A 24,541-nucleotide genomic window follows, 5' to 3' on the forward strand; every position below is an offset into this window, starting at 1 on the left:
GGTGACGTAATACACACAACATGGTTCCCTTGTTTTGAACCAGAAACGCGTGCTAACTGAGCGCTGCTTCACCTCCATTACGCACGAAGATGCTTTCTTCACACTGAGTGACCGGGGGACGAACCGCAGCGGACGATGGCCGTGCCTGCGGAAGCATGCACGGAGTCTGGACGCAGGCTGGTGTGTAGTATCTGCTCTATTACCGTTAGCTTATGAGGCGATACTTGCAGCTAATTAGGGTAGCTAGGCTAACGATGGCAACTGTAACACTTGGACATTTGTCACGTCAGAAAAGCTGCTCAGGTCAGAGCACACGAGCGGAAACAGTAGTTGTGTTGTTGAAGGTTTTTATCACTTGTGTGTTTTCTGTAGTAGTTCAGTGAGCCTGCGTTTACAGGACAGGATACATCAGTGAAATCCTGCAAACACTTCACATTCATTGTTGGACAAACACAGCAGATGCATGATGAGCAGCCTCTGACTAAGACAAGTTATGTTTATTTGTTTACTGTTATTATACGAGCAACATATGCACGTGAAATAAATAAGCAACAAATAAATAAAAATATTTTAAAATATTTTAAAAATCAAAATAATGTAGACTAGTGTATCCAAAACTTTCTCACCATCATCAACCAAGTGGAATAGAATAGAATATTAATAGTAATTTTTGCACACACACCAATTAGATATAGTGAATTTGACTTTTGCATTTCACCCATCCTTATTACACACACTCAAGTGGGGAGCACTTATCTCAGCAATGGGGAATTGGGTGCCTTGCTCAGGGTTATGAGCCCAATCCCTGTCCTCTTAGCCATGGGCTTCCCAGTCACAGTATACATTGTTAGGGTTGCATGATTAAGTAATTGTGATTGTTTCGCTGGATATTGCAACTGTGATTTGATTAGTGATATAATTCAATACAAGTGAAGGTTAAGTTTGTTGTGTACTGAATTAAAATGCTATTGAACATTAGGGGTGGGTCAAAATATTGATTTGGTGATATATTGTCGTCCTTCCTCGGTACGCCAGGGCAAATATCAATATTTTGATGAACAAATGAAGTTGCTCTAATGTAAACAGTCCCTTTACAGCGGGATAACAGAACAAAACATGCCTCAAGCCTGATATTCCTCGTCATGCATATATTTTTCATACGCATTCACATATACTTGTGACTATACTCATATTTTTCTTGTATTCATGTCTGTGCACACAGTTAACAATTGAACTAAACAAGCAAGAAAAAACTAGCACAAAATTAAAAAGGGGGGTCTTGATATTTCACATATCATTTGAATAATTTAATTACCATGGCATAATTTAAAAAGAGCCCACTTACAACTAGTTCTTTAAGTTTTCCGGATGTCACAACAAAATATTCTGTAAAAAACTGTGCTTATGAGTGATCACTCAAACAGTGTGTTTTTGTACAGATAGGGCCCTTTGTTAGAGTATGGGTCTCTTAACATTGTGTGTTTTTGTGTGTTTCTTTGTTGTCATGTAAATCACCTCATTGTCAATGGCAGCGCTCCATCTGCCGGAGGATGTACGACGAAAACGAGGACTTGTCTGATGTGGAAGAAATTACAAACATCAGGGGGTTCAGTGTGGAGGAGAAGCTCACCAGTGACTCTTATAGTTCAAACTTTGTCCACACAATGGACGGTAAAGGTGAGAGACCTACTACATATTATTTCCTTCAAATCAGCTGCAGTTGTCAAGGATGCATTCTGCTTGGAAATGTATTTGTCCTAATTTATTGTAAATTGTCAAACATGCCTTGTTTTGCAGATTTCACATATGAATATGTGCAAAGGGAAGGTCTTCGAATTCCACTCATATTTAAAGAGAAAGATGGACTTGGCATCAGGTGAGAGGCCAATTTTATAAATTGCTTTACAGATTTTTGTTTAACATAACTTTTAACAATATTTGTCTATGCACACGACGGATTAACTGACCGTCATCTTTTTCTTTTTCTTTAATTCATGTAGAATGCCTGATCCAGAATTCACAGTTAGTGAAATTAAAGGCTTGGTTGGTAAGTTGAATACTACAAATGACACGCATGCACACGCACACACACGCACAAACAAAATAACCTTTCGCCAATAAAAAAGGTGTTAGAAGTGTCATTGGTTTGCTTGCAGACACCATCCCAAAAATACTTCAATTGTCATGATGTATCATTTTATTTTGATCCATGCTCATATTCATTAAAACACTGCATTTTAAGACAGGAAATTTCATCACGAAATGTTAAACAAGGTCAGACAAACAAGATTAAGATCCTCAAAAGGGTAAATACAGGTGCTGTAGTTTCTAAGTGCAGAATAAAAACTAAAAAACCCAAAAAACCAATGGTGGTACGTTAAAAACCCCCAACTTTTGTTGTAAAAAACAGCAAAGTAAAAAGAAGTAATAAAACTGATGTTTTGCTATTTATTTATCCAGGACATTTCTTTTCCACCACCACCAGTTAAACTCACATTATGTATAAATTACACAAATTACAACTTTCTCAATACTGCTGGGCATGCCCTTTTAAAAATGACACTCATTTATCTAATCCAGTATTTTAAAAATAATGATGAGTAATGTATGTATTTAGTAATATTTTATAATACGTCAATATAGTATAATATTGTATAATATATATACTATAGTACTGTATAATACATTCAAATGTGACTGAAAAGAATAGTCAAAGCATGATTTGTGTGCAGTAGCTCCATCTAGTGGAACAGATTGTGACTTACAATATACAATATACTGTTTATGAGATGATAGAAGCTATAATATGAATAATACATTTGCATCTGTCTCTGTGCATTTGTATTCATTATTAGATGTGGCTTTTATTACATTTTAATGACAGTGTGTTGGTGAATTTCACTCGGTGTTGTGGTTGTGTGTTTGCAGGCAGTCGTCGGTCGGTGGATGTCATGGATGTGAGCACTCAGAAGGGCTCCGAGATGAGCATGGCTCAGTTTGTGAGATATTATGAGACACCGGAGGAAGAGCGTGACAAACTCTTCAATGTCATCAGCCTAGAGTTCAGCCACACTAAGCTGGAGAACCTCATCAAGCGACCCACAGTGGTAACATACCATGACTGTCTGTGTATGCTGTTGTTAAAGGGATTTTATGAGGGTGACAAATCTTGCATCACATTTAAAGGTCCAGCGTGTAACATAGGTAGTTTTATGAGGAAATGTAATATACTGCCGATAATTATGTTTACACACGTGTATAAATGTTTGTTTTATGTGGCATTAGAATAAGCTTATTATATGTACGTTAGGCAAGAGCCTTGCTTGACATAGGCGGTCATTTTACGTCGCCGTGATTCTACAGCAGCCTGTGTCCCTTATTCGTTCTTACACACTGGACCACACTGAATAAACACTGATTGACGGCTTAAAAGTGAAGTCTCTGATTCTTCTCACAGGTGGATCAGGTTGACTGGGTGGACAACATGTGGCCTCCGGATCTAAAACAAAGCCAAACAGAAGCCACCAATGTCATCTCAGAGATGAAGTACCCTAAAGTACAAAGGTGCGAATTAACTGAATAGCATTTCTGTCAGTCTAAAGTGACACATAGGACAAAAGGTAGATCACACTTGAGAGGAAATTGCTGCTTCTATGGGAGTAAATGCAACTTCTCTTCTCATGTCTCATGTATCGCTCCATCAAGAGTGCTGCATACTACCCATGTTAACCACTTCTTGTAAGTGCTCCTGATTGTTGCTAGGCAGCAGAGGTTTTTTTTTCCCCCCGATGGTGGAGGATGGTCTTTAACAGCTATGGTCTGACTGCATAGACACCTCTCGGCCAATCAGCTGTCAGCATTAGTACTCACTACCAGTTATTCTGTTCATTTTAACCTCAATTGTTCATATTGTGCCCTATGAATCCCACTTTCCTCTTCTATCGTTCCCTCTACTGAGTTGCATTTAATCATAATTCTTGTTGTACAGTGGCCATTGTCGTTCATTTTGGTGGTGCCACAAATCTGTTACTTTACTATAGAAGGAAAAAGGAAACTGTGCAAGCTGTGTTTTTTTTTTGCTCCCAGTTTTTACGTAAGCAGGCTGATGTTTGAACGATTTCCTGTAAATTGCTACCTGTCACAATGTTGCCTGCAAAAATCCACACTGTCTTTCACTATTACCTTCAGCAGATAATCATCCTCCTGTCGTAGAGGTGCAAACTAATGGGCATGCATTTATTATGCATTATTAAAATAAATACACTGGCTGGCCACTTTATTAGGCACAGAGGACATTTGATAATGTGGCAGTTGTGGCACCTGGTGTTGTGTGTTCAGAGAATTGTTGTTGGCTGTAACGAAGGTTATTTTAGTTACTGTGGCCTTTCTTTTAATTTGAACCTGTCTGGCCTTTCTCCTCCGCCCAGAAAACTGCTGCTCGTTGGATATTTTCTCCTTTTTGTACCATTTAGTTGCATTTCTGAACTTTTTCTGAAATGCTCAGATCACCGTTCCACATTCAAAATCACTTAAATGACCTTTCTTCTCCATTCTGATCGTTGGTTTGAACTTCAGCAGGCCATCTTGACTATGTCTACATGTCTACATGCATTGAGTTGCTGTCACAAGACTGTGCTGCTAAACAGATGTAGCTAATAAAGTGGCCTGTGACTGGATTAGTTTCCCCTGAGTTGAGAAATATCTTCATACTACTACTACCCCTATTGTAGTAATACAAAGCTAAATGCAAATTGGTGAAGTATTTCTTTAAACAAGCAACGTGAAGATGTAATCTTGTCTTCAGAACAGTTGTGATTGAAGGATATTTTTCCTATTAGACCGATTCTACGACCAAGTAGTCAGTTGTGAAAATAATCAGCAGAATAAATTGTTAATGGCGATAACAATTTAATTACTGACCAGAATGATCTGTCTTTGGTTCATCGTATTCTTTCATGTGAATTAAATTATTCAACATGTTAATATTTCATTTTTTTTTTGCTGCAGTCAAAGTGGCGTTGCCCCGGCTGTGGTCTCATCGACGCAGGAAATCTGTTGTTAATCTTACAAGTGACGATGATATTGTAGCTGCATCTTGCAAAGTCGGAGGCAGGATGTGCATGTGGTCGGATAGAAAAGAGCAGAACTACACGTCATATAACAGACTAATCTTGACATTATAGCCGGTAATTATCTGCTTTAACTGTCTCAACAGTTCCATTCACTTAAAGAAGCTGCGTGTTCTCTCAGTGAGATGCACAAATTGTGAAAATGCTCTCTTTATTTAAAAAAAATAATAAATAAATGTCAGTTTACTCCACAATGCTGGGATGTTTTCCAGATAACTGGAGCTGATTCTCTCTGTCTAAATTAGTGAATTATTAATGTCTCACAGTGCTAACCATTCCCAATTAATTTCCTCTGGAGCAGTGCCCTGCTGAGAACAGTTTTTTTGTGCTGCAGTGCTACTGTGAGTGATTTCTAGGGCTGTTTTTATTGGTAGCTAATGTTTCGTAAAAACAAGAGCTGAGCTTACTGCTGCTTTTTAATTGGTCGAGCTGTGCGTTCTCCGTTTTTAGATGTCGTTATAGATGCCGGTCTGATGAACCTGTAGACTCTTACTGTCTACCTGTACGTCCTTTCAATGATTTACTAATTCAACTTTCTCTCTTCAGGTACTGCTTAATGAGCGTGAAGGGCTGCTACACCGATTTCCACATCGATTTCGGGGGAACTTCAGTTTGGTATCATGTATTTAAGGGGCATAAAGTAAGTTCATTCAAGTCTTTCAATCCATAAACCATCACTTAATTTCTGTAAATCCAACCGAGTGTTACAAGAAGAAGAAACCCTTTAATTGTAACTGCTCCAGAGTTTATTTATCAAACTGGCCACAAGTGTAACCTCTAAATAAGGATTCATGCCTCTCCTCAGGTGTTCTGGCTGGTGCCTCCCACCACTCATAACCTCGCCTTGTATGAGGACTGGGTTTTGTCAGGAAAGCAGAGCGATATCTTCCTGGGGGATCGAGCTGATGGATGCCAGAGAGTGGAGCTTAAGCAGGGATACACCTTCTTCATCCCATCTGGTGTGTTGGCATGGTTATTAAAATGTAGCCAGGAGGAATAGCTAAGCCGCGTATACAGCTATGTATATATATATATATATATATATATATATTTTATGTTTGCTTTTTGTAATTAAGGGTGGATTCATGCTGTCTACACTCCTGAGGACACACTGGTGTTTGGAGGCAACATTCTGCACAGCTTCAACATACCTATGCAGCTCACCATCCATGAGATAGAGAGCAGGACTAAGGTAGGAGTCCACATTGTTACTGTGTGTATGTCACACTCATCTCATCTCATCTCATTTTATATACACGGATCAGCTGCATAAAAAGTTCAGTCACTCAGTTGAAAAAAACCCCAAAACAGTAGTGATTGAAACGTCATCGACATCGTCGTCATACATCACTCACACACACTTTCATCGGTTTAAAGCTGCAGCAGGGTCGCTGGAAAAAAAAAAAGTTGATAAGTTTCATCTGCACGTTGTTAAAACACTCACGTTTTGGGATCGCGGTTCTCTGCCCTGAGCTCCACTTATCAAAGGGGCACGGACAGTCATTTCATTTGCAACAGGTGACCCGAGACAACCTCTCCATCCGCTGTCACTGACACGTTATATTGCATTTACTGTCCCTCTCTTCTATTATATTAGAGTCTCTTCCTTGCAGCTTAAGAAGTTGATGCGCTGCTTTATGCTTGGACAAATCCTCCCAGGTGCACAAGTGTTGCTCTCATTGAAATATTATAAAATCAATTATAAAATCCTATCTACTGTACCTTTAAGTGTATACATTGGCAAGAAAACTGGTGTTTGAATTACTTTGTACTTGCCTGTAAATGCATGTTTTCATGTTTTGTTGTTCTGTTTTCAGGTTAATTCTAAGTTCCGTTTCCCCTTCTACTATGATATCTGCTGGTATGTCCTGGAGAGATACCTGCACTGCCTCACCAAGCGCTCCTACCTTTCTCTGGAGATCCGTAAAGAGCCTGTGCTAATGGGTCAGTCACCGGTGCAGCTGTTCTCTCTCGTGTGCCCCTGGATACTGTTAAGATCTTGTACTGGAGTTGTAATTAGCTCACACAAGCTACTAAATCTCTTCCTAGGTGTTAATAATAAATGATATTTCGGATCTCCCATCTGTCCTGCTGCATTCTAACAAGCTCTGCAGTGACATTTTAGTAACACACATTCTTCTGTCTAAGTCCAGAGTTATTGTTATTGTCCAGAATTATGTAGCATTCTTTAACCATTTGAATTTGAAGGGGAGTAATATGAGTTTTGAATAATAGGCAGGCTTATATTTGGTGGTGTTACTGCTGTTGACACATTATCACTCCTGGACACAAATAAGAGGTCTTTGATCTCAAGCTCTGTCCCTTAAAAAACCTAAAACACTGCTCTCTGTATTTTTTCCTGTTCAAGACTATGAGACTAAGGCAACCACAGAGAGCCCCTACTCTGACTCAAGGAGCCAGGACGTGAATGAGGACTCATGTGAGACTCAAATGAAGGAGGACCCTGGAGAAAAACCGGAGCGCGTTGCTCAGGATGGGTCCTGCTCTCCTGACCACGGGAGGGGTCAACACCTCAGAGCTGTTTTATCCGTTGACTCTGAAGACAGCTGTAATCCCGGCTCCTCTTCTCTGGATTTCCCTAAAACCCCCTCTGACTCTCCTGCGTCAGAGTCTCAGAATAAATTGACTCATTTGACAGAGTTTGAACTGAGTGGACTTAGGACACTGGTGGAGAAGCTGGAGTCACTCCCTGATCACAAGAAATGTGTCCCACTGGGAATAGACAACCCGCAAGCCCTGCTGGAGGACCTGAAGGTAAACGAACGAAACGAACGAACAAAACAAAACAATCACAAAGATACAAGTTCATTTGAGTTACATACGTTTCCCTTTTTAATTTCCGGTGTCTAGGTTGTGTTAAAAGAACATGCTGACGATGACCCCAAATTAGCGGTCACTGGAGCTCCCGTGGTGTACTGGCCTAAGAAAACTTTAAAGGTAAGAATATTTTGGTGCTTTTGTATTTATTTTGTCCCTTTTTTACATTATGTTCATGAAGTGAAGACTTAAAAAACAAACATTTTTGTTGTGGTGCTGTCTTTTTTCAACATTAGTAGTGAATTTGACTTTAGTGTAGCATATAGCGGTGGAACATTACTTTATACATCTATTTTTGTCATTACTATGGAATATTATTCTGTTTAAAGTGTGTTTAAATGTTTAATTATCATGAAGAAATGGTCATTTATTATTTTGCTTACACCTGTATCCTTCTGTTTACCTTCTGATTGAGGAACGTTACCATTTACAAAGAGCAATTTACCTTAACAGTATATATGATTTCTCAGACACTGTGCAGCCTGCTAAGCTTATCCACTTAATTAAAGTGTACGTGGAGCTCTTATTGGTATCACTCTTTACATTAAGTGGCACGAATGTTTATAGTTTATGGAATCCATTAACTTTTTTATACAGAAAGTAAGTGTCAATATGTGATATTTTGACACTGTGGCCGTTATAAAATCTTGATGATTTCCCTTTTTGATTTTAGTCAAGTCTTGTGCTGAACAGGAAGCCTTAACAGGGTCAGAATCTATGTGTTCACATCATATTAACGTATTGGATTGGAAAATAAAAGTGACTGAAAGTAACAACCACTTTACCTTGGTTAGAAAGACAGAGAGAGGGAGGGAGGGAGAGAAAAAGAGAGAGTCGCGGGATGACAACTGAAATGATTCATGGAGTGTGCGTTATCTGTGTTCTCTTACAGTGTGATAAGGAATATACTTTGTCATAAAGTGCAGACGTGTGAGTGTGATGAAAACTTACGACATTCTGGACGTGTGATGTAACATTCCCCAATTCTAACCTTGTCTGACCCAAAAATTCCAGAAGGAAGGAGGATGTAACGTTGGAGATTTCTAGCCTTACATTCTAGTGCTGATCCAAATCTTCAAAGTGCCTCTTGCTATTGTGAGCCTTTAGTTGTATGTGTGTGTTTTTGAGTTGTGTTTGTAAAAGCATTTTACTTTGACTGTGTGTGTGTGGGAGAGAGAGAGGTATAATTTGCAAATAAATCTGGTTTAATACTCTTGGTGTATGTGAGAGTATGTAATTCTAGTCTAACAGCCCCTCATAAACAGTTAAGGATGTTGTCGGCTAGAATATTAGCTAAAATTAGGTAAAGTGGAAAGCTGATGCTTTCATTTTCTGTGAGTAATTAATTTTCACCTTTCTCTGCTGTACAGTACAGTGCAGTCTTTGCCAGGCACCCATTCCTACAGGGCATTTTCTATCGCACATTTATCATAACCCATTATCATCACCCACTCAGAGCCATCGAGAGCAACTGTGGGTTAAGTGTCTTGACCGGGAACACATCAGCTCATCGGGGGTTTGAACCCACAATCTCTAGATTAAAAGATGACCACTGAGCTGTGGCTACATAATTAACTCTGTGACAGGCAAAGGAGGCAGGATTTTTTTTATTTGAATGTGTGTTAGTGATTCCTGTTGGTGTTGTGGACCTTCTGCATCACCCCCCACTCATCCCTCCAAAGGCCAGCTGCTGGTCGTGGGGCCTCTTTGTGTTTGCCTTTTGTAATGAGATGCCATCTGGCTCTATTGGCTGCGCGGAGCCCTCTCTCCTCTCCCTGTGCTCCTCATCGTGAATATGACAACACTGTTTCTGCATCTTTCTTCCCTCACTGGATGGAGCCAGACGCCCCTCAGTACATATTCTAATGCACCGTGGCCTCCCATTGGCTCCGTGTTACCCAGCGCCCCTCCTCTTTCTCACAGAGTCAGTCCATGTTAATGAGGCAGGCTCGTCCGTGTTTCCTGCATCTGCTTGTGGTATTGTGGAGCTTTTGGAGAAGGAGGGGAGGGCTGTAGGCCAGACAGCAGTAGCTGGAGTAGGAGGAGGAGGAGGAGACTGCAGCCATGTCAGTTTGCTGTGAGCTGGACGGCGTGTGAAAAAAAAAAACCCTAGCCATGGCCATGTCGCTGAGCGCTGATGATGAGGACTACGACTCAGACTCTGAGCAGGTTAGCACATCAAACCCCTGCAGGCGTAGTGAGGCCACCAGAGGAATGCTAGTGCCAGACAGAGCAGTGTGCAGCATCACAGTGCAGCGAGGAAATGGAGCTACCTGGCAAGGAATGCTTTCAGTTTACCTTCTCTGCCTGGGCTTTGATTTTCTTTCTTTTTCAGTCTTTGTTGTTTTTTTGTGTTGTTGATTTTTTTGTGCTGTGTGTGCATGCGTGTGTGTTTTTGTCTGGCAGGTCCAAGCAAAAGGGAAAAGGTTGTGTTTATGTAGCTGAGAGCCCTCAGGGCTGCTATTGGTTGTTGGGAGAGAAGCAGAGGAACTGGAATTCACATAGAGAGAGGGGATGATTCTTTCATGGTGTGATTGTGAAAGCAATTAATGTGCAATGTTAAAGCATGTGTGACAGCAAGACAAAATGGTTTTTCCTTTTATATTGATCTGTCAGGCTGATCTGAGAAGATACTTGCTTACACAGCAAGAAATGTGTAATTGGAATATTTCTGTAGCTGACTTCTGAACCACACCCCCTCTCTATAATTCTGTCTACAGTTGGGTCTTTTTCTGTTTTGACAATTATGATTTAAAGACATTTTAAATTCTATTTGGTCCAGTTACTGTATGTGAAGGCACCTGTTCTTAGAGTTCAGTTATTTGAATATCAATTAAAGGTTAAATTGGCTTAGTAGCTGTTAATATTTTGAGTGCTGTGCCTCTTCAGAAAAACACACTACCAGTTCATCATCTGTATTCAATTTGATTGGCTCTGCTTCTTGATTATGTAATTTCACTTGACTGGTGTTACACTTTTCTGCTTTCCCCATATTAAAATATGAGCACATCACTCCACACTGTGTCCTAGAGTAATCACGTGTTTTTGTGTGTGTGTGTGTGTGTGTGTGTGTGTCCCCAAATGCAGCAACAGCTTCACAACATATGCCACCTCTCAGGCTTAACAGGAGAGTAATCCCTCCAGGAAATTGTGAACTAAAAATGTTTTGCCAAGTCAATTGTTTCTTGGCATTTTCCAAGATGTTTACATAAAAAATAATATGGCAAGTGTTTGTGTCGGTGTCGACAAAAGGTGTACTTCTAATTTTAAATTTCCTCTTCTTTGACAAAACAATTTGTTCTGTTCTTTTTTTTTTTCTTCTTCCTGCAATCTGTATGCACTGTCTCCAGGGTGATGTTAAGTGTACACTGTGTGCAGTAATTGATTTCCACTGTTCCTCACAGTTGCTCAAGAGGTTTCAAGGCTGTGTCAGTGAACATAAGAGCCTACTTCATAATGAATCCCAGCTAAATGAGCACTGAAGAAATTACCAGTTGGTCACTTGTTCTGTTCTCATTTCTCCCATGTGACGGGACCCATGTGTACGTTCAGTGCTGTAAATAGATCCGGATGCAACATCTACTGATTCCAGTTCATTTTCTTGTCGTTTTTTTTTTTTTGATTTATGGTCGCAAAAACACAACCAGGTGTCGAGGAGGCAGTAGCAGTTTTGTCAAACTCTTATTTAATTCAAGAGAGAGACATTCAGAGGGCACATCGTGGACAATATGGGCTGCTCAATTGAATATGTTTTACATCCAATCCTCTCACCTGTAGTTTAAGTGACAAGTGTAATTATACTTTACACCTGTAAGTGTAAATATCTGTTTTTTGACATTACCGGATTGATTAAAAACTTGGACTTTCAATAAGTAAGCCTGAAAACAGGGTAATCAGAGCACTGGGTTCTTTTTGGCTGGACTATTTGGTCTCATTTCAGTGTTGCTGATGTCTGTAATCCCCCCAGAACAGCCCCCGCCCCAGTATCTTACTCTAATCCTGTCTGGAAGCCACATTTCTGACTGCCTGTGTCAGTCTATTTAATGGCTATTGTTAGGATACATTATTATAGTGTGCCTAAAGACTGAGGCCGCTTTCTTTTTCTGTTAGTGTTACAGTTCTTATTGGTTACAAGTCTGTGTGTCATAGACTGTTCTGTTAGGGAGCGGGATGTGGCTGTTGCTATGCTGACGCTAGGAAAATCTGCACTGCCGATGGAACTAAAGAAATCTGATCTTCATTTCCAAGAGCTGCAGTGTTTCTCACTCCTTCTTGTTTGTTTCATCTCACACTTATTGCCTGATATTTTCTCACATGGTGTGGTGTGCATGTTTTTTTTTATATATATATTATTTTTTTTTATATATAATGTTAAAAAAAAACAATGTTGCGGTTGGGTTCTCTTAACTTGGAAAGAAGCAAAAATGTATTACAATAATGAGCAGATCAAAGGCGTCTCATCTCCATTGCCCACTTCTAATAAATGGAGCACATTTTATGTGCACTGTTATAAATCAGTCTGCACGCCCCTTCACACAGAATAATGGGCCCTAGTGAACCATGTGAGAAATGTAACCATAAGTGCAGCTTCTCTTTGAAGTAGAAACATGCAAGCGAGTGAAGTGCTAAATCTGGTGGACGCCTCTGGGGACTTTCCTGATGTGTTTGTTTTCTCCTCGATCTTCTGCTTTAACAGCCGCGAATAATCTCTTTAAACACAGCATGTTTTTTTTTGTTTCTGTCAGGTCTGCGTTTGATTGAAGATAAACATTATATGTGTATATGTTCATACTGTATATGTGTGTATATGTAGGTGCTGTGCTTTGAAATGTTGATACAGAATAAGAAAGAGAAAAAGACAGGATGAGATGGTGCCACCCACATCCAGTATAATACTGAGCACAGTTAAACTGAATATTTTATTTTATTGTGTAATATACAATATCATGAAGTACATTAGCTCTTATAATATAATTAATATATTGTTAAAAAAAACAACAACACTGATTTGATCATGTATAGTTTGTTGACTGTTCAGTTTTTAGTGAGATGAGGATCCTAAAACCGACAGGGTATTGATCCACTTCATATGTAGCAGAATAGCATTCAGAAATAGTAAAAAATAGATATTACATATTTGAAAACTTATGGTTTTATGTACTTTTGTATTGTGTCTCTTTTAGCCGCGGCCTCCCAACCGGCCGAAACCTAAGATGGCTGCCTCTCCGGGTTCAGCAGTCAAGCTGTCAGCAAGTCGGGGAACATCTGGCGCCCGGAGAAGACGGACCCGTTGTCGCAAGTGTGAGGCCTGCCTGCGGACGGAGTGCGGAGAGTGCCACTTCTGTAAGGACATGAAGAAGTTTGGTGGGCCTGGGCGTATGAAACAGTCCTGCATCATGAGGCAGTGCATCGCAGTAAGTGCATGAGATCATGATTTACCTTTTTTTTTTATATTGATTTCTTGCCGGAATCAATACGAAACTTTGTATCTCCTTTTATACACATTACCTCGAATGAATTTCATGCTTGAGCCTTGTCACCCCCAAAAAAAAAATGTTAAAACCTTAAATTCAAATAAATGAGACATTGCAGTGAGCTGTTTGTTAGTGAACCGTCATTCGTGTAATGCATCACAAATGCATTTCCAGAACTCGTAATCACTTCCTTTTAACGATTGCTCACTGTGGTTATTGTCTTCCTTTTAAACCTGAATACTTCATTCTGGTTGTGCTCATGTGGTAGTGAGGTAGTTGCTAGGGCGCTGAACTTGGTTGTGATGGCAGCGCAAGCTGTTGACTTGTTCCCTCTAGTTGTAGTAGTTACACAAATATTGATAATAAGTGAAGACGTGGTATCAGCAGCGTCTGTGTCAGCGGGGAGTTGCCAGGGATTGTAGAGGCTGTGGGTGTTTCAGCACCATGGAGAGTGACACATAGAGAGCGGTACAGTACAGTACGAAATAAAAGTGTGACTGCTCTACACTTACAGTGTTCCACTTTTAAGACACAGCAGTATGTTTGAACCACCTTGATGTTCACTGTTCGCATATCTCGCACTTAACCTCAGTGTATTTAGTCAAACAAAAGCAAGTTCATGAGGTTTTGGATTCAGGCGGATTATAATCAAATAGAAATGTATCAAATAGTGATTCAAGTAAGTAAAGAAACAAAATTATTACGAAATAGCTTCCACTGCATAATACTGTGTCAGTAACCTGTAATGGAAGATTAGAGACTAGATGATTGATTCAATTTACAAATTAAATCATATCAGTGACTCGGTTTGTGAAGTGTTGACAGATTTTGTAAAAATTACCCTATTGATTGTGTGCTATGTAAGTGACAAAATAGGTGGCATGTACAGTATAAGTGTGGATTTGCTAGTGTGTTAATCACAATTAAAGGTATCCTATATCCTATATAATTGCTCTTTTGCCTTTTTTGATAGAAACAATGAGGGAGAGTCAGGAAAATACAGAAATGAGGTGCCATAAAGCATCTAGACAAATCTGAGACATGCTATTGAAGGTGTCTGTGACCCAGTCATGGTCATCCCTCAATAAAAAGCACACCGACCTTCTCACCCTGTGTTTCTCCTTAAGCCTGTGCTGCCCCACACAGCAGTGTGTTTGGTCTGTGGAGAGGCAGGAAAGGAGGACACTGTGGAGGATGAAGAAGACAAATTTAATCTCATGCTCATGGAGTGCTCCATCTGCAATGAGATCGTTCATCCTAACTGTCTGAAGGTAAATCACTGCATGGTAATATCTCACGAAAACATAGTGAGGTTTTTCTCCTTTAGTAGTTGTCTTAATGCTTTTTGTATTCTGCTTCTCCTTAGGTAAAAGATTCAAATGGAGTGGTCAATGATGAGTTGCCAAACTGCTGGGAGTGTCCAAAGTGCAACCACGCTGGGAAAACGGGGAAAGTAAGCATCTGTATTAGTCACGGCATGATGGGGTTGTGCACTCTCGCTCTGATCCAGGAAAATAAAGTTGTGCTCTCTTTGTTTCTAACCTTTTGGCCTCTAAGCAAAAAAGGGGGCCAGGGTTTAAATACGCATCAAACCTTCCCGGCTCGCTTCTTAAAGAACCACGGTTAAACCGGGAATCGAGAGAAGAGCCTGACCTGCCCATGGTGGCCACAGCGACCGTCACCGCTTTGACGACCACACCGGCTGTGAAGAGGAAGGCAGAGCGGGAAGAGATTCCCAAGAGGAAAGACGAAGAACCTCCCAAAAAACGACCCCCCTTGCTGTCTCTGGATGGTACGCCGCGGCCAAGGCACGAGGACAACCCGCTGAGGAAAAAGAGGAAGCTTTTTGACACCAATGATGAGCCTGTTGTAAAAAAGAAGGTACAAACTTCATCTTACAGTTACGCTGAACAGAATGGAGTCACAGAGTGATGCCTTCTAGGTTTACTGCATATTATTGAACCTTTTTTTGTCACTGTTATTGCTTAAAAACTGATTATGTTTCTGCTGTTTCTTCCTAGAAGAAACCTCCGAAACCAGATGATCCAATGTGTCCAAAGCTACTACGTCAAATCAAGACAGAGAGGGATCGCGGTGATGAAGAAGCCAACCAGGAGGACCATGAAGAAGACGGATTTTTCTTGGACAAAATTCTTTTCAAGGAGAAAACCCAGTATGATGATGAGGACCAAGAGGAAGATGAGGTAGAAGAGGAAGAGGAGACACTGGTAAAAGATAGAGACAGTAGTGTGGAGAACAAATCCAAAGTCATGTTAAGTCCACTGCTGAGGACATCTGCAGCCAGAGAAAGTGACCAGCCCACCTCCAACTCTCCCAGAGCCGGACCCAGCAGTGATTCAGGAGATGCTCAGGTGAGGAGCTCTGCCCAGCTCAAAGCTCGCCACCAGCGCCGCCGCCTACCCAACAAAGAGCTGAGCAAAGAGTTGAAACAGGAGATTACTCAGACAGAAGACTGTTTGAGCAATCAGAACCACGGTTCGGTGAAGACAGAGGACAGTCCAGTCCTTCACAATCGACGACCACTGAAGAGTGAGGATTCCGTGTCCAATCAGAACCGTAAACCACCAAAAACTGAGGACTTGACCCCTAATCAGGGCCGTAGGAACCTTAAAATGGAGGAAGGTGTGACCAGTCAAAACAGACGGCCACTGAAAACGGAGGACTGCCTGGCCAATCAGAACCACAGGCCAATTAAACCTGAGCCTGAGAACGAAGTTGAAGAGCAGAAGCCCAGATGGCCTCTTAATACCGGCAGCAGCGAGCTCGGCGACTGGCTGCGACATCGGGGGCGTGAGGTGAACGGGACGCCACGGGGTTACTCGCCCCTTGGCTGGAACAGAAATACACCGATATGCCCCCGGCCGCTTCCCTGCCGGTCACCGCCAAAATGCATTCAAATGGAGCGCCACGTGATCCGGCCCCCTCCCATCAGCCCGCCACCTGACAGGCTGCCGCTGAACGACGGCGAAGCCCACGTGATGCGAAGAGAGATGTGGATGACGGTGTTCGGTCAGCTGACTCACAGAGATCTTTGCGTGTGCATGCGCGTTTGTAGGACTTGGAACAGATGGTGAGTACACACTGCGGTGTGGAGTTGAAAGCATGTCTTCCGCACTTCTGTACACGGCATTCGAGTGAAAGTGACCATGGCGTGTTTCCCGTCAGGTGCTGTGACAAGAGGCTCTGGAAGCACATCAATCTTAACCGCTGTAAGTCCATCACTCCTCTCATGCTGAGCGGCATCATCCGGAGACAGCCGGTGGCCCTGGACCTCAGCTGGACCAACATCTCCAAGAAACAACTCAGCTGGCTGATCAACAGACTTCCAGGTGAAGCTACATCCGTTCAACTGGAAAAATACTGCACTGTATTTGTGTTATGAACAGCCAGTATAACTTTTTACTTGATTTACAGTGTCAGTAAACATTTGCTAGTTTTAGGTCTTCTTCAATGATGTTTTTGTAGTTGTTTTCTACCTCTTATTTGGGGGCAGCAGTTACATCATGAAGTTGATTTTGGGGTTCCGAGCGCACCCTGAAACCCTATTGAATCTGAAGGAATTGTTATTATTATTATTATTTACAGTAAATTACATTCCCATTTACTCTTCAGTCTCATGGGCTTCTACTACTTCTTGTGCAGTTTCACTCCGTAAGCACCTGTCCAGTGCAATGTACTCCTAGTTGTCCAATGTGGAACTTCTTTACGTTGGCCTTGATGTTGTCTTTGAAAGGTTTCTTTTGCCCACCAGGGGCTGATGTTGAACACTGTTGAGGTCCATGCCTCTGCCCCATACAGCAGGGAAAAGCACTGCACATTTGCACATTAGATTGGACCCCATTGAGATTGATAGTTGGTATTGTCTAATGGGAGCCTGGTTGCAGGGTGACGTCTGTCATCTTCCGGATGTAATAACTGACATGGTGATGGTCAAATTGGGAATCTTGTGACTTTTGCGATCAGTTCACCATATTCATTTTTATACACCATTATATATCATTTTATATCTCAGAGGTGGTCTTCTTCATAGCTGGGTTGATGTTGCCGTTCTGTCATTTCAAACCATTCTGGCCATTTTCACCCAGAGAATTGCCACTCATTTAGATATTTTATCTTTTTCGGACCATTCACTGTAAACTCTACTGGGATGTGTGTGAACATCCCAGTAGATGAGCAGTTTCTGAAACACTCAGAGCACTGCCACATTCAAAGTCACTCAAATCACCTTTCTCCCTCATGTTGATGCTCAGTTTGAACTTCAGCAGGTCGTCTTGACCATGTCTACGTACGTTCTGACATGCAGTAGGTTGCTGCTATGTGTAAGATATTTGCATAACAAAGCAGCTGAACAGATGTACCCAATAAAGCGACCAGTGAGGGTATTTTTGTGTGCTTGCAGGATGTCGGGAACAAAAGGGAGAAAATGAGTGCACTTACGCCAAGGAAGTCCGGTCATTTTCACAGCATAATTATTCTATTTTTTTTGTAAAAAACAAACAAACCAATAAATAAACTGAAGGTTTAATCATAGGAAAATGTCTGCCTCCTACCCGTATCTTCTCAGTGGTTATGAAAAAATAATGACTTGGCAGATTAATTATAGAGATATGAGGAGACGGTGACTCATCCTTGCTCCAACCTCTGCTACTACCTAATTTGCACATATAGTATGCAAAGTGAATGAAACGCACGTCGGACCGTTAAAAGTAAAGTAAACGGAATTATCTAAGTCAATAAAACCTTCAAGTACATTTATCTACATATTTTAATTGAAAAACAAAAAAGAAGCAAAAGCAGCTATATTCCTGATCTGGTGTTGATGAACTGTGTTTTTGGAGAATGAGTCATTTATTAAGAAATAACTGCTTAAATATTGTTTCAGTGAAATATAGTTTATAGGGTTTCAGTAGCATGTTCCTGTATGGCTCCTCCATATGTATAATTGTGTCCCCGGAGGCTCCTGCATTTAGATGGTTTATTTTAGAACGGTAGTGTGGTGTGTGCTGTTGTAGCGGAGTATGTGCTAGTTAGATAATTGTCTTTTGTTATTTATAAATAAACGTTGCTGGATCATTCCAGTGTAATTACTGGTTTGTTGTGTGACCTCAGATTAACTCGAACGTCTGCAGGCAGAAAACCGGAAAAAATAGAGCGTCCGATAAAACACTAGTGTACTCTATTTATCCCGCTATGTTGCTGTGCGTGGCTGCGCCGAGTTTTCAAAAGACTTAACAAGATATCTTTTATGTCCCCGCAGGCCTGCGTGTGCTGCTGCTGTCAGGTTGCTCCTGGGTGGCCGTCTCTGCTCTCTGCACCTCCAGCTGTCCTCTGCTGCGAACTCTGGACGTTCAATGGGTTGAGGGACTGAAAGATGCCCAGATGAGGGACCTGCTGTCGCCTCCCACAGATAACAGGCCAGGTGCCGACCTGCTATTCACACACTATGACTTCACTGTTTTAGAATGAAGACTCTGTGTTTTTCAGCTGGTTCCTAAAACAATTGGATGCTCTAATTCTCAGCAGTTGACACAGGAAGACATAGAGTGAATGTTATAACTCCTAACTACATAAACCAGGGATCAGCAAGTAAATGTGGCCATATTTTTTGTAAACAATTGAATATTTGGGCCAAAACATGAGGCAAAATGTCTTAAAGGGGACATATTACGCAAAATCAACTTTTTAACCATTTTAATACTTATATTTGGGACTCTGGGGGCCCTACCAGTCACCAAAGTGTGGAAAAAGAATACTCCGTCATGTTTTCGTGGTTCCCCTAAGTGTAAGTACAGGCGATAAAACACTCGATGTTGAATTCCCTGCGTTTATGACGTCAGAATGCGCATTTCACCGCGAATGTTACCGCCCCACCAGTAAGTTTACTTCGATAGCTCCACCTTAGCTCCACCTTGTCCCTGCGAGAGTGCAGGCGAGGGAGGAAGAGCGGTATATGTCAACGCGGAGGGACAAGTGTGCTGTTGGTGGCTGCACAGTGGAGCACAGTGTTTTACACAAACTTCCACAGAGGATTTGATATATGAAGCTAATGTGCCGGATAAAGTCAGCAAACGTGTGTTCGCACTAGACAGCGGTCGCCGTATTTAGTCAGGGGACGTATTTCACCGACGTACAAACACACACGTTGTTAAGAAAAGGTCACATAGAGCTCATAACTAACCATTCTGACACGTCCTAATTAAAAATATTTGTTCAGTACGTCCTCCATGACCGGAGGACAGACTCAGTCTGATACAATCACATATACAGCGCTCGCCACTGGCGATCAGCGGTGCTGCACTCTCTGTGCAGAGGTGCTGCACTCTCTGTGAAAATCAGCTGATCGCCACCGCTGATCGCCAGCGGCGAGCCACCTAAACGGCCGCTGTATGCGACTGATCGCCAGCTCCGGTGCAGACCGGTGACTATGCTCCGGAGAGGATCAGCGATCAGCGGTGCCGCGGTGGCGATCAGCGGTGCCGCGGTGACGAGGTCTCCGGAGCATAGTCACCGGTCTGATACAGTAACATACAGCGCCAGCTTATACAGCTCGCCGCGCGCCGCTGGCGATCAGTGGTGCTGTTCCTAAGTGTTTTTAACTGATTAACAGTTCGGCACTGTTCGGCTCGATCCTTATGTAGAACGTCTCTTCCTGTGACGGCACTCTGGCTGTTTTCTGCGCACGCTGCCATGTTGATATTGTCAGTGAACTAGTGGAGGGAGGGGGAGACGAATAGAGCTGTAAAGCGCTGTAACGAGGACAAATCAGAGACCCCCTGGAAGAAGTGGGTGTGTGTTTGCCTGTGTCTCATTTGCATGTAAAGGGACCATGCACGAAAACCGAGCGTTCTGAAAGGGGCGGGCTTAGCAGGGTTATTGAACTGCTATTGTGCTTCATCCTTATGGTATTTTGACCAAGGCATGTCACTGACATGTTCATTAGGACACCAGGGAACTATTTTAATGGGGGAAATAGGGTATAATATGTCCCCTTTAAACGTTGCTGTTAATATTGCTTGTGCAGCATCTCAATTTTAAGAATTACTACTTCTTCTTTGAGCCTGACATATGCAAGTAGTTTTTTCTCCCCAAAGCTGGCTGTCCATGACAACAGCAGTGTTTTCATTTTTATTTTTGGCAACAGAATCTATTTGAATCAGTGCACATTTTTTCCGAATAAAAGCTCTGAACTCGATATGAAATTTTGATTTTTTTTTGGGAAGATAAGCAAATAATTTAAGACTGATGCTAGCGGGCCAGTTTTGGTGACCACTGATATAAACTGTTGTAGCCGTGTCAATAATAAAGTAAAATGTGAAAATGTGCACGCTTGTCAATGGTGTTAAAAAGGGCTCTTCGTATCAGCAGCCATTTGGACAGGTCTCAGTGATTCCATTGAGCTTCCCCAGTTTTAAGCATATATGTATATATATATATATATACATATATATATATATATATATACATGTATGTATATATATATGTATATATGTATATATATACACATATACACATATATATATATGTAAAGAGCCTGTTGGTATGGAGTGATACACCGTCAGCATTTTGGTTGCAGGGTGACGTCTCACAGACACCTAGTTATATTCACTATAAACAGTCTGTCAAGTATTAATGGCCTCGTCTCTCTGTATTTTATTTTTAACTGTAGGTCAGTTAGACAACAGGAGTAAGCTCCGCAACGTGGAGGACCTGCGTCTGGCGGGGTTGGACATCACAGACACATCGCTGCGCCTCATCATCCGCTACATGCCTTTGCTGTCCAAGCTGGACCTCAGCTACTGCAACCACGTGACGGACCAGTCAGTGAACATCCTGACTGCTGCGGGGACGACCACCAGAGACTCGCTCACAGACATCAACCTGTCAGGTACAGGCCAGTCTTAGTTGGCTGTAACTCTGGTCTCAGTTGACGCGCTTCCATTTGTGGCTCAAGTTCGGCACTGACGTACCATGTCTTTAGCTAGAGGAGCAGAATTATGTTTTACCGTTTTAAAAACCAACATTTTAAACTCAAATATAGCACACAGTACTGAAGTGTATTCCCCAGAGTACAGGCTTATGTCAGCACAAGTTGTAGAGCACTTGAGCAGAACTATTTGACACCTGCCCGACATTAGGCTGTAATACATCCTGCAATTTAATGCTTAGTTTTGAAAGTTGAAAGTGTTTTTTTGCATGTTCTCACTTCAACATCAGGATCATTTCTGAGGATGGAGTGTGTTTTGTTTTCCTGCTTTTTCCCCCCATCGGATATTAAATTGTATAGAAATTGATTTTTACCTTTTGTTGCAAAGTGCACACAAAGCTAAAAATAATCAGATCTTGATACTTGTCTCATTGGATTGCCATTCAGTGCCATTAAATGTTGAAAGCAGTGAATCAAAGGGCCTTTATGGGAACAGGAGCGAGGAAAATGAATGTTGGCTTTCTGGTTGTTTGCTTCAGTCTAAAAAAATCAGGCCTTAGGTTTTCAATTTGTTAAGGGTTTATTAATCTAATGTGTGTCATAGCTCTTGTTATATCAGGTGTCCCATCACGCATCGTTTGTCCTTTGTCTCCTAACCCAATTTCTCCTTGTGCAGTCTGTAACAGGGTCACAGACCAGTCGCTGACCTATTTCAAGCGTTGTGGGAGCATATGTCACATCGACCTGCGATACTGCAAACAGGTGACCAAGGAAGGCTGCGACCAGTTCATTGCGGAAATGTCCGTCAGTGTGCAGTTCGAACTGATCGAGGACAAACTGCTGCAGAAGATCAGCTAGACGGAGCGACGCGGGAGACAGGTTTGACAGGTTTCCGAGTGGAGAAGCTGGCATCCACATGGAGGCAGCAGATGACTGCGTGTTGCCGGAGAACGGCTCCGTGTTCCATAAATATCTGCAGACTACTGAGCAGACAGTCGTGTCTGATGTACAGGGAAGCTGCGCTGCTAAGCCCCCGAATGTAAAATGGAAAATCTTGTCCAGTGATGGCAATATTGCAAAAATGTTTTCTGTTGTTGTTTGCACCTGTTAATAACTTATTTATTTCTTTGTATGGATGTATCATGATTCTCTTTTTTGGTTTTCATAGACTATTTTCTGTTCCAATGCAACGTTTATTGCATTATATAGAGTAATATTTTTGTATCAGAAAGTGTTTCATACATTTATGTGCAGTATTGAATGCACCAGTGTACAGTATCATATTATCGGTCGGTATATAACTGTTCAGCTCTTTTCTGTTGACAGGCAAAAGTCGAATGGTTTATTGCCAAACTGTAAGATGGTATCTTGTGTTGTGTGTGGGTTTTATTAAAACGTGTCAGTGCCTGTTTTTGATTAGACAAAGGTACTGAAACTTTTTTTTTTATTATTCTGGCTACGTACTATGTTGCTTTGTCCGTGTGGATGACACATTTAGAACTTTATTTGCACTGAAACAGTTCATATAAATACATAAACGCGCTCACACGTACACTATACAGTGTACAGTGTATAAAAGCCTATTTTTCCAACTCTAAAATGTTCTGCTAGTTCTACGAACAGTGTCTATTTACTGTCACTCTTTGTTATAGTGAAAGGAAGATTTCTTTTTTTTTTTATACAAGTTCTGCATGCAGAAAAGAACTCAGTTTACAACACAGTCAGTAGATTTATTACCTGTTAAATACTATAACCATCTGTTTACACCTGTCCTTAGCTTAACTCCATGTGATAAGAGAGAGAAAGAAATTAAAGTTGGCACCGAGTCATGCACCAACTAAAGAATAAGCAAAGCCAAGTGTTCCAAATTCACACAGATTTTTTGATTAGACGTTGAAACTCAGGTGTGATTAAAGTGAAAAGGGACTATTTCTTTACGTTAATACTTTATCTCTTAAAGTCACATGACCCCATCAGTTGGAATATACCATAGTGTTGTGGTCTACACTCAGCAGCCACTTTATTAGGGAAAAGGAATACACCAAATAAAGTGTCAGAAGTGGCACATGGCGTGGTCTTCTGCTGCTGTAGCACATCTGCTTCAAGGTGCTGCATATTCGTTGTAACAAGTGGTTATTTTGAGTTACTGCTACCTCTCTTGTCATTTTGAACCGTCCCGTCCACTCTCCTCTGACCTCTTGAATCATCCGTATCAACTGCACTTTTTTGGACCATTCTCCATAAGCCCGTCTGACTCTAACAGCCATGCCATGTTCAAGTCACTTAAATCACCATTCTGATGCTCAGATGGAACCTTAGCAGGTCCAATGTACCTAATAAAGTGGCCAGCGAGTGTAGGTAACAATAAGTCTCTTTCATTAAATGCGTCAATCTCTGACCACAAGGTCGGGAAATTCTGTTTTTACAGTCAGCTACAATAAAAACAGAATTAGATTGATAGTCCTTATGTGTCCATACACCTTGTACTTAACCTGCAGAAACTTCTTTCCTGGGAGATTTGTGAACATTGATTTTGTTTATTCTTTATTCTGAGTCACACATTCCACTGGGAGAGACATTTTTCTTTCCATAAAATTGTGTTGTGATTTTGTTTTTCTATTTGTTTTTAAACTTAACAACCTATGGCATCATTGAGTAGCATTTTTCTGAAGCATTCTTCTTATAGTGTGCCTGTATTCAACTTTATAAGACTCAACGTGATACAGAAACCACAGATTTTTGTCTGACTGGAGATTCCTTTCTGCCACGTCCGTGTGATGATAGCTTTTGAATAGCAGTTGATAACTGTTCTGTCAGTAAGTTTACATTTCATTTTTTGGGTTTTATTAGACAACCATGTCTTCATGTACATAATGTACATGTAAAGCCTCTAGGAAAAGTCAAGTCAATCTTTGAAATATTAAATTCATTTAAAACACTGGTGGTGCTTTTGGTCCTTTGTTTTAAAAAACCCAAACAAACTATGGTCCTTGTGGATATTGTGGTACAGGTTTCAGATTAGAAAAGATGATTAAAACATCACCACAAACAATGAGAACATCACTTATCAACATCGTGGATAATATTGAAATCAAACAAAATGAATATACAGTAAACACATTAAATGAGTGATGCAGAAATCCTGTTAAATCTAA

General features: G+C 41.2%; 1 protein-coding gene across 2 annotated transcripts; it reads left to right on the forward strand.

Annotated features, from left to right (window-relative positions):
• Positions 1-24,324, forward strand: kdm2bb (lysine (K)-specific demethylase 2Bb). 2 transcript variants are annotated; one of them, XM_058617661.1, is made up of 21 exons: positions 1-180; positions 1,533-1,677; positions 1,798-1,876; positions 2,001-2,047; positions 2,929-3,107; positions 3,458-3,564; positions 5,676-5,769; positions 5,935-6,088; positions 6,206-6,321; positions 6,947-7,073; positions 7,498-7,904; positions 8,001-8,087; positions 13,151-13,381; positions 14,569-14,712; positions 14,808-14,894; positions 14,999-15,322; positions 15,463-16,532; positions 16,628-16,791; positions 18,720-18,881; positions 21,129-21,347; positions 22,063-24,324. In XM_058617661.1, the coding sequence occupies exons 1-21, from the start codon at positions 136-138 to the stop codon at positions 22,242-22,244; spliced, it is 4,170 nt and encodes a 1,389-aa protein (XP_058473644.1). In that variant the 5' UTR covers positions 1-135; the 3' UTR covers positions 22,245-24,324. The 2 variants fall into 2 exon arrangements, with proteins under 2 accessions (XP_058473644.1, XP_058473643.1); XM_058617660.1 differs by lacking the exons at positions 1-180; positions 1,533-1,677; positions 1,798-1,876; positions 2,001-2,047 and having other exon boundaries at positions 2,934-3,107; positions 14,990-15,322; positions 15,466-16,532.
• The last annotated feature ends 217 nt before the right edge of the window (positions 24,325-24,541 follow it).

Source organism: Solea solea, chromosome 19 (assembly GCF_958295425.1).
Source record: "Solea solea chromosome 19, fSolSol10.1, whole genome shotgun sequence".
Lineage (NCBI taxonomy): Eukaryota > Metazoa > Chordata > Actinopteri > Pleuronectiformes > Soleidae > Solea > Solea solea.